Source organism: Artibeus jamaicensis, unplaced genomic scaffold (assembly GCF_021234435.1).
Source record: "Artibeus jamaicensis isolate MK-2021 breed Jamaican fruit bat unplaced genomic scaffold, CSHL_Jam_final contig_886, whole genome shotgun sequence".
Classification (NCBI taxonomy): domain Eukaryota; kingdom Metazoa; phylum Chordata; class Mammalia; order Chiroptera; family Phyllostomidae; genus Artibeus; species Artibeus jamaicensis.
The window spans coordinates 995,312-1,005,830 of record NW_026522002.1 but is presented as its reverse complement, the minus strand read 5'-3'; the positions used below and the strand labels follow the sequence as shown (position 1 = coordinate 1,005,830).

Here is a 10,519-nt window from a genome sequence, read left to right as displayed (position 1 = left end):
TATAAGTTTAAGATGAACACCATAATGATTTAATATTTGTACATATTGGGGAAATGATCACTCATCACCTCACATAACTACAATTTTTTTTATGATGAGAACTTTTAAGATTGACTCGCTTAGTAACTTTCAAATATATAATATTATAAACTATAATCACCATGCTGTAATTCACATCCCATGACTTACTTATTTTATAACCTGAAGTTTGTATTCTTAGACCCCCTTCACCCATTTTTCCCATTCCCCAGTTCTCACCTCTGGCAAACACTAACATATTCTTTGTGTCTATTAGTTTGTTTTTTCTTTTAGATTCCATACATAAATGAGATCATATAGTGTACCTCTCTCTTTGAGTTATCTCAGTATAATGCCCTCAAGGTCCATCCATATCATGAATGGCAAAGTTTCATTCTTCACATTCATCTGTGTATAGACACTTAGGTTGTTTCCATGTCTTGGCTATTGTACACATGGAATGGGTGAAGATCTCTTTGAGACAGTGATTATGAAAACCCAACTCTGGAACCCACTGCTCTAGGGGATAGACTAGTAGGACTCTCTCTTCTTTGTTCCAATCCCTTTGGCTCTCCTTGGATTCAAGACTATTCCAGCAAGACCTGGCCCTGATTTAGTGGAAGATAGGAGGAGGGAAATTCTTTCTAGCCAGGATAAATAAAAGGTGGCCTTTTGGTGGAGGTGCATTGGATGGAACCTTGGTTGATGGGTGAAATGTAAAGCTGTGTAAAGTAACATGGAAAAGAGAAAGCAATAAATGAGCAAACATGTTGAGGTGGGAAAACACAAAGCGGTATGGGAAACATATACAGAAATTATTAAACCAAGTACTAAAGCCAAGTCTCTATCAGAGACACTGATTTGCAATGAGGCTACTGTTTCCATGTGTTTCTGGACTGGTGTCAAACTGTGGGAACTTCAGGCTTGACAACTGTTAGCTGTGGTGGGGTGTCTGGGGTAAGAGTGGGAATCTCAAGATACTCAGCCATTCCTGCTGCTTCTTCCTCTGAATGTGTACTCCAACAAGAGCAATTGGGGAATGCTTCCCTAAAAACAGCTTAAAAGACAACAAAAGCATACCACTGTAAACACTTAAAATACTAGAGAGGAAATGCATATGGTTCCAGCTAGGACTGAGGCTTGTGTGGCAAAATCATTGCTTCCAGCATGTTTGAGGTGAAAGGAGAACAAACCCACACAATACGATTCTTCCTATGGAAAAATCTTGTTTGTTTTTTCCTAATACTTAGGCATCTACTTCCACATTCATCCTTTTCCTCTAGCTTACTTTTCACGAATTCCTTATCTAGGAAACAAATGGCCTCCACAGAGCACTCAAAACAGCTAAGTCATTTTTATCTGTTTGATGTGTGTTTCCTCCAACCTGGAGAACGAGTCTGTCACTGGTGGAAGGCTATGCCCAGTCAGTCAAGAGGAAGGAACTGATTTCCAGCTGCCTTAAATCAAGTCAAACCGATGCTCCCTTCATTTGGTATGGATTGAAACTATACTTAACACACTCAGAAAAGCAGTCGGAAAGGGAGCGGATCACAAACAAAAATTCCATAGGGAGATTTAACGGGAATGTCTAACTAAACAGTCATAGAGATTTGCATTTATGAAGTTTAACTTTGACTTAACTGACATACAATGATAGAGCATTTTATATTCTGCATCTTTAAAGATTTCATAATTAATACATTCTGAAGATTGGGTATTTTTTAAGAGGGGCAACTCTAGTGTTGCCTAGGGTTTCCTTTCCATGTTGTTTTTAACATATCTATTTCTGTTAGAGGGGTCTGTGTATGTCACTACTGATTATACATAGGTCAATTTCTAGCTATAAGATACATAATAATAAATACATTATTAACAAAGATACATTTGTAACAAAATAGGTATCTAGGAGCCCCTCTAATTTAAAAAAATTTTATAAAGTCTTATAACTAAGATAAATTGACAATCTTTCTCCGTCCCCCAGTTCTTAGTAATAGAATTTCATTCACAGTACCAAAGTAGATTTTTTCACTAGCAGGTTGTGAAAACTGTTGCCCATCCCCATGCCAGCTGTTCAACCAATTTAGAATGTGGCAGGGAGCAGGCCTGTCTCATTTGTGAATTAATCCTGTGCCAGTGAAATATGTTATCAGCATAGTTACTGGCATCCAAACTGATCATGCCCACAGCAAGGCCCTGCATTATTCTTGAAGGATAATGGGAGAGGAGAGATAGAACACATAAAAATAGGTCAATGATAATACAAACCCAGAAGATGAGGCAGGGCTGTGATTCATTGATATAATTAATATTTCTATCTAACCTGCTGAACTGTGTAGAATTTTACAGCTAGCATGCCTCTGAAGTGATTAACAGGACCGACTCCTTTCTACATGCCAGTTCCCCTGTTGTCAAGTGGCAATCTGTTGTCAAGTAGCTGAACAAAGCCCTGTTTGGCTCTGGGAAGTCAGACAATAATAATAAACCCTTATGTTGGTTTGATAGTTTTCAGTTTAAAAAGTATTTTGAACACACAATCTCATCTTGTAGAATAAACAAAAGTAGTTCTACTTCCATATTCAAGATGAAGGGAGGGAGAGGTTTGGAGGCTGGCATACCCACTTGTGGGCTGGTCACACTTGAGCTGTGGTTCTGGAACTCTCATTTTGTCAACCCCAAAGCCCTGGTTCTTCCATTGAGCTGCAGCTAGGTAGTCACTGACATGTCTTCCTGTTCTTCCCCCACCTTAGTTTTTCCTCTGATCGCCTAGAATTTTGAGGATACTCATGATTATAAGAAATACCAAGAGTTAACTGACAAGTTATCTAATAAAAAAAAAAAACAAAAAAAGCAGCACCTTTGGACTTGTTTTGCCTTATAGACATAGTACAGGGTTTTTAACTCATCTTAAACAAAGAGTAACATGATAAAACAGATCTTTAACCCTCTGTGAACAAAGAGAGGGTAAAAGAAACAATGCAGACAGGAAGTCTAAAATTAAGGGGCTCGCTCACGTTGTTTTTAATACTCATGATGGTTGTTTAATGAGCTCCTTTACTTTGAGGATGTCTGGAAAGGATCATGTTCACTTATTCTTTGAGGAAGGGAATAACAGGTTTTTCCACTCAAGACAAGTTTCACCAAAGTGGATCCTTTTTAGAGTCTAAGGACAGACTTTTTAGGTAAGGACAGACGTTGGAAGAATTTCCATGGCTGTAAATGTTTTGTTTAGTAGAAGTAAATGAGGGGAGTAATGAATAATGTGTTTTCAAACTAGCTTCAGGTAATGTGCTGCTGGAGAGTAATGCATTTGCAATGGTCACAGACATTTTGAAGCTCTCTAGAGAGCCTGAGAAGTCTTTAACACATTCTGACAAAGCTGTTACAAGAGTGCTCAGGGGTTAACATGCGTATCAAATGGCACAATCACCCTACCTATCTTGTTAAGATAAACTCAAATTTCTATTGGAAATACAAATACTCTCAACCTACATAAGCCCACAGTAAAAAGATCATATCCTTTCTTGAAATAAAAATGCTATTGAGATTAATGCATATCATTTCTTCCCCAAAGCGAATTGGTTTAATTGATTTGTTCATTCATAAAACAAATATTTATGAAGCACTGACATGTGCACTGATGATTCAGCATTAACAAGACAAGACACAGACCCTACTCCCTAAGAGCTCATACTCAAGAGACAGAATACTACTGAACACTTACACTTCCAGTCAAGATGGAATAGTAAGGACCAGATTTACTCTCCCATTTGAATTAACCAAAAAAGAAAAAACAGCAATAATACACAAAACAATGGTTGTCAAGACACTGGACATCAGGCAATAAAAGACAGTGGAAAGCAAACCTGGTGAGACATGTGATTGCCTCACCCACTGCCCTAAAAGACTGGGCTACACAGAGAGGAACAATCCAAGTAGAATCCATTGGGCGCTGGAGTTTGGGAGACAGAGTTGAGGGGCTGGGAAGACCAAGGCAGCTGGAGTTTGCAAAATTGAGTACCATAAAAGAGAAAGCTGCAGAGAACCTGATATCTGGAGAGGATTCCCTTCTAATATTCAAGACAGTACCTACTGATGAGAGTATGAAATGAGCCTGGGGAAATGATCAATGGAAAGGATTAGAGGGCACAGTACTCAGCACATACACAGGTACCTATTTCCATCTGCTAGACTGGAAAATTCATAACTTATAAGACATGGGAAAATATTTCCTTAGTACTATGAAATAGTTTGTCCCAGACAAAACACTGTTCCAGACCTGCCTAATAAATTACAAAAGCAAGACTCATAAAGATCAAACTATTTCCAAGTAATTTAAACTATATCCCAAAAGTAAAGAATATTTATAAGAATACATATCCAGTACCCAACCAGATAAAATTCACAATGTCTGTATTCTAATCCAAGATTACAAAACACGAAAAGATGACTCATTGAGGACTCATATCCAGAATTTATTAAAAAACTATCAAAATTAAAAAAATAAGAAAACAAGTAACTCAGCTTTAAAAAATTGGCAATAGATTTAAACAGACATTCAATCAAAGGTATGTGAATGAAAAATATGCATATGGGATCTAAGCTTCAGGCCAAGATGGAGGCACAGGTAGACAAACTGTGCCTCCTCACACAACCAAAATAAGGACAACAAAAATTTAGAAACAAAAAACCAACCAGTACTGACAGAAAATTGAACTGTAATGAAGTCCGACAACCAAGGAGTTAAAGAAGACACATTCATCCAGACCAGTAGGAGGGGTGGAGTCCAGCAGCCAGTAAGAGAGGGGTTGCAGCAAAAAGAGCGATGGCTGGCGGACCCCAGGCATGCAAGGCAGAAGCAGGAAGACTCAGTGAGGGGGCAGATTGTGGACAGGCACAGAGTGTAAGGTGGTTGCTGGACCAGGTGGTCCCACATTCATGTGCAGATAAACCAGGTGAAATTGGAGAGTGAGACAGACTGCCCAATGCAGGGTTCCAGAGTGGAAAAATAAAGCCTCAAAATACCAATTGAAAACACCTGTGGGGGTTGAGGTGCTGAGGGAGACACCCAGCCTCATAGGAGAGTTCACTGGAGAGACCCAAAGGGTCCTAGAATGTACATAAACACACCCACAAAGGAATCAGTACCAGAAAGGCTCAGTTTGCTTGGGGGAAGAAGGGGAGGTGACTGAAATCCAGCACAGAGCAAGTACCATAGTTCCCTCTTGGACCCCTGTACCACATACAGTGTCACAACACAGCAGCAACGTGGGTTACCCAGCTGGGGTGAATACCTAAGATTCCACCCCTTGCTACATAAGAGGCACATCAAGACAAAAGAAAATGGCTCAAAAGAAAGAAAAGACCAAAGCTCCAGAAAAAATACAACTAAGCGATGAAGAGATAGCCAACCTATCAGATGCGCAGTTCAAAACACTGGTAATCGGGATACTCACCAAACTGGATGAATTTGGTTGCAAATTAGATGAAAAAATAAAGGCTACACTAAGTGAAATGAAGGAAAATATACAGGAAACGAATAGTGATGAGAAGGAAATGGGGACTCTAATCAATGGAGTAGACCACAAGGAAGAAAGAAACAACCAAACAGAAAACAATGAAGAAGAAACAAGAATTCAAAAAAATGACGAGAGGCTTAGGAACCTCCAGGTCATCTTTAAATGTTCCAACACCTGAATTATAGGGGTACCAGAAGGGGAAGAGGAAGAGCAACAAGCAGAAAAGTTTTTGGAACAAATAATAAAGGAGAACTTCCCCAATCTGGCAAAGGAAATAGACTTCCAGGAAGTCCAGGAAGCTCAGAGAGTCCCAAAGAAGTTGGACCCAAGAAGGAACACACCAAGGCACATCATAATTACATTACCCAAGATTAAAGTGAAGGAGAGAGTCCTAGAAGTGGCAAGAAAAACAAAGACAGTTACCTACAAAGGAGTTCCCATCATTCTGTCAGCTGATTTCTCAAAAGAGACCTTACAGGCAAGAAGGGGCTGAAAAGAAGTATTCCAAGTCATGAAAGGCAAGGACTTTCCAAGATTGCTCTATCCAGCAAAGCTTTCATTTAGAATGGAAGGGCAGATAAAGTACTTCTCAGATAAGGTCAAGCTCAAGGAGTTCATCACCACCAAGCCCTTATTATATGAAATGTTAAAGGGACTTATCTAAGAAAGAGAAGATAAAAAATATGAACAGTAAAATGACAGCAAACTGACAGTTATTAACAACCACACCTAAAACAAAAACAAACTAAGGAAACAACTAGAACAGGAACAGAACGACAAAAATGGAGATCACATGGAGAGTTATCAGCAGGGGGGTGGGATGGGGAGAGCAGTGGCAAAGGTACAGGGAATAAGTGGCATAGATGGTAGGTAGAAAATAGGGGGTGGGGTAAGAATAGTATGGGAAATGTAGAAGCTGAAGAACTTATGACACATGGATATTAACTAAAGGAAGGGAATGTGGGTGAGAGAGGGTGTGCAGGGTGGAAAGGAGTAAAGGGGGAAATGGGACAACTAATAGCATAATCAATAAAATATATTTTAAAATATGCATATGAAAAGATGGTCAACAATATAAGTTTTAAAACATACAAATTAAAATTAGAGTGTGATACATCTTCACACCTATTAAAATAGTAAAATTTAAGGAAACTGACCATATGAAGTGATAACAAGAATGTAAAAGACCTAGAACTCTCATAGATGGCTGGTGGGAAAGTAAAATGGTATTTTGGAAAGCAGCTTGGCAGTTTTTAAACCATTAAACATATACCTACCACAATAGCTCAGTCATTCTACTCCTAGATATTTACCTAAGAGAAATACAAGCATATGTCCACATAAAAACTTGCACAGAAATATTCATAACAGTTTCATTGGTAACAGCCAAAAGTTGGGAACAACCCACACATCCATCAGTATATGAATGTATAAATCTATTCACTGAAATACTACTCAGGTATGAAAAAAAATTTTTTAAAAACCCTCCTGAGCCCTGGCTGGCGTAGCTCAGTGGATTGAGCGCGGGCCTGTGAACCAAAGGATCACAGTTCAATTCCCAGTCAGGGCATGTGCCTGGGTTGCAGGCCAGTTCATGGGGAGGACACGTGAGAGGCAACCATACATTGATATTTCTCTCCCTCTCTCTTTTCTTTCCCCTCTAAGGATAAAATAATAAAATCTAAACAAAACAAAACCTTCCTGATACTTGCTACATCAGTGAATCTCAAAATAGTTTTACTGAGAGAAATAAGCCTGATAAAAAGCAGTATTTATTACAAAATTCAACAGAAAATGCAAACTAATATATAGTGACAGAGGACAGATCAATGCTTTCCTGGGAGTGGTGGTGGGTGGCATGTGGGGTTGGCAATGGGAGAGGGGTAACAAAGGGACATGAGGACACTTGGAGATGATAGGTAAGTATAGTATCTTGATTACAGTGATGATTTCATTTGGCATATATATATCTACATCAACACTTACCATATTGCACACTTTAAGTATGTGCAGTTCATTGTATGTCAAGTATACCTTGGTAACACTATTAAAAATATTAATGGGCTCTAGATTCTAGAGGTTCTGACAGAACTATTGTTTTCATCTTCAAATATTATACTTTGGTAAAATGCTTTTGGAGTTTCAGCAAGAAAACTAAAAGGTATCAACATTTTAGTTCATTGAAAAATAATGTAAACACTAAGAAAAAATACAAAGTAAAAATGAAGAATTCTTAGTAAATAAAACCAAATCTGACATAACTCTCAACAAGGAATAAACCCTTCAAAGTCAATCATTTGGAGTTTACTGGTCGTCTTTATCCTGTACACAGCAGAGGTTCCTAGCAACAGAGCCTTTTGGTCTGGAAATCTGAACCGTAGTCTTCAGTTGTTTTCCAAGCTCCTCTATCAGAGGCTCAAATCCTCCAAGAGCCTGTGGTGAGGCCAGAAGCTTTCCCTGCCGAACATCAGACTTCAGGATGGCCGAGTTTCTGCACACCCCACCATCATCAATAAGCAGGGCACTGTTTTCTTCAAGAAAGGGACCTTGCAAAGAATTTACTGTTTCAGACTCACTATTTTTGAGCTCCTCTTGTTCTGAATCTGAGTCTTCAGTCTCAGATGATGTGGTACTGTCTGAGTCCTCTACATCACTTGCCTCAGAACTGCAAGAAGATGTCTGGGGCCCAGAAACAGAATGGGCTGCTTCCACTGCAGCTTCTTCCTCCTGGACAAGAAGTGCTGCCTCTTCCAGCTCTTCAACTTCTAATCCCAGCTGGGCCTTTGTCAGGGATACTTCTCTCAAGGTTTTTGCAAGAGCTGCCAACTTCTTGGACCTTGAAACCATTTTAAGAAGAAATATTAAGACTATTCATTAATTGGTCTATGACCACAGGGTACACTGTTTAAAGCAATGAGAAAATAAATCTGGATCCATACTTTACATGACAAATCAGGATAAATCCCCAAACAAAACTTTAGTGGCTTTGAGACAAACTGGATAATGAGTTCGTTAAATGAATTCATTTGTAAAAGTGTAGTAGTCCATCCCATACTGAGAGAATAAGGCTTCATTTCAACAGAGCTGGGGAGAATGGGTCCTACAATGGGAACAACTGAACAAAGGTGGGAATTTTTATCTAAGTGTCAACATATATTTGAGACCCTTTGTCTCAAAGTATTTAGGGTTATAATGAGTCTGTGCAGGCATGCTCCCCCCATCTCTTGCTGCCTCCCATAAGTGCAATCACAACCCAGAGACCTGCAGCCGCCTGTATCCAAGGGCAGGTGGGAAGTAAAGTGAGTGAATGAGCTAAGGGCAACAGCCATCACTAATGAACAGTTTTCTCTTACACCAGGGAAACTTAGAGTTTCAGTGCTGAAATTCTAGAGCTTAGCAAAGGAAAGGTTGGCTAGGGGAAAGAGGAGACTAGGTGAGACCTGCAGGGGTCAGGAAATAATTCACCAAAAGGCTATAAACTCTTCATGATGGCAGGTCAGTTTGAAACACAGTGATGGAATAAGACGGTTGCAATAAAATTTACATCCATGTTCAAGAGAGTTGTAGATGATGTCCACTATATGTATATAGTAAAAGTTTAACCACCAGAGGTGAAAGATTCAGTCAGAGCTAGTGGACCAGTTTACACTCTCTCCCAAGGCTCTGCCAGTCTGATAACCAGTTCACTGCAACCTTTCTCACTGAGGAAGATCAGTGAGAAATCTCTGTGAGATCACCGATCTCCTTCAGTGAGAAAGAACACAACCTGTCTGCATAAGTGACACAGCTTTAAGAGATAAAGAGCAATGAACTTAGGGGGAATGATAATGCCCCTTATGAAAGTATTATATTAGAAATAAAATTTTTAAATAAAAGCTTTTACATCAGTAAATGTGAGATCATGCATCTCACATTTTAAATAGTCATGACAAATGCTTTCAACAATACACAAAGGATGATGTTTCACAGTCAGTGTACTTGCTCCTATGGACACCCTCACAAATTAGTTTTATTCCCACATTACAGATGATGAAACAGAAGCTTGTAGGGTTGAGATCCCTACTGGACTTCGTCTGCTAAGATCGGGCACTCAGGACTGGAAGCCCAAGACTCAGTGCTCGTCTGCTACACCATTTGGCTCCTATGAATATCCAGGCTCTGAAATCGTTCACTCGCTGGGACCACATTTTTCACTTTCCCACTTGGAGCTCTATTCAACATCTTCCAAATAAGCAAGTTCTGACTTGCACAGGCCCAGAATTCTCCAAAGAAGTTATGACTGGTATCTTTAGCTTACCTAGCAATCTTAGAGTTGGTGCTAAGTCTACCACTCCTTGAAGAATATACATCTTGTCTGGCTAGTGTAGCTCAGTGGGTTGAGCGTGGGCTGCAAACCAAAGGATCTCTGGTTTGATTCCCAATTAGAGCACATGCCTGGGTTGCAGGCCAGGTCCCCATTGGGGGAACGAGTGAGAGGCAACCACACATTGATGTTTCTTCCCCTCTCTTTCTCCTTCCCTTCTCATCTCTCTAAAAATAAATAAGTAAAATCTTTAAAAAAAGAGAATATACATCTAACCTTTAACTACAGAGGTTCAGAATAAGAGAAAAAACTGATTTTGGTGGATATTAGTGAATAGATAAGTCGACTCAAGTTAAAACTATTTTGATTTTTGTTATTGTCTATTACGAAAATGATATATCTGTCATTTATAACTATAAATTTGGAATTTCAAAGTTCTTCACCTATAATCCTGGCTCCTTTTACAAAGCACATCCCACACATGGTACTAAAACATGTCAACTCGTGTAACAGGCAGGACAGGGGTGAAGATGAGCCATGTGACCCACACAGGAGCTCCTTCCTATTATCAGATGACTGAATTTTTTCATCCTTCAAAAAAAGTCTGTTTCTTCCTTTTAGCACTATATTATGTTTAAAGGGACCCATTTCTATAAGATACGTAAAAAGTGATTTTTATGTT

General features: G+C 39.2%; 1 protein-coding gene across 1 annotated transcript in view; it reads right to left on the bottom strand.

Moving 5' to 3' along the window:
• Nucleotides 1-7,288: 7,288 nt before the first annotated feature.
• The window catches only part of SHQ1 (SHQ1, H/ACA ribonucleoprotein assembly factor), a 109,830-nt gene continuing 106,599 nt past the window's right edge, over nucleotides 7,289-10,519 (bottom strand). The window contains exon 11 of the mRNA XM_037150269.2: nucleotides 7,289-8,370. Coding sequence (XP_037006164.2) covers nucleotides 7,839-8,370 — 532 coding nt within the window. The 3' untranslated portion in view covers nucleotides 7,289-7,838. The remainder of the gene's footprint in view (nucleotides 8,371-10,519) is intronic.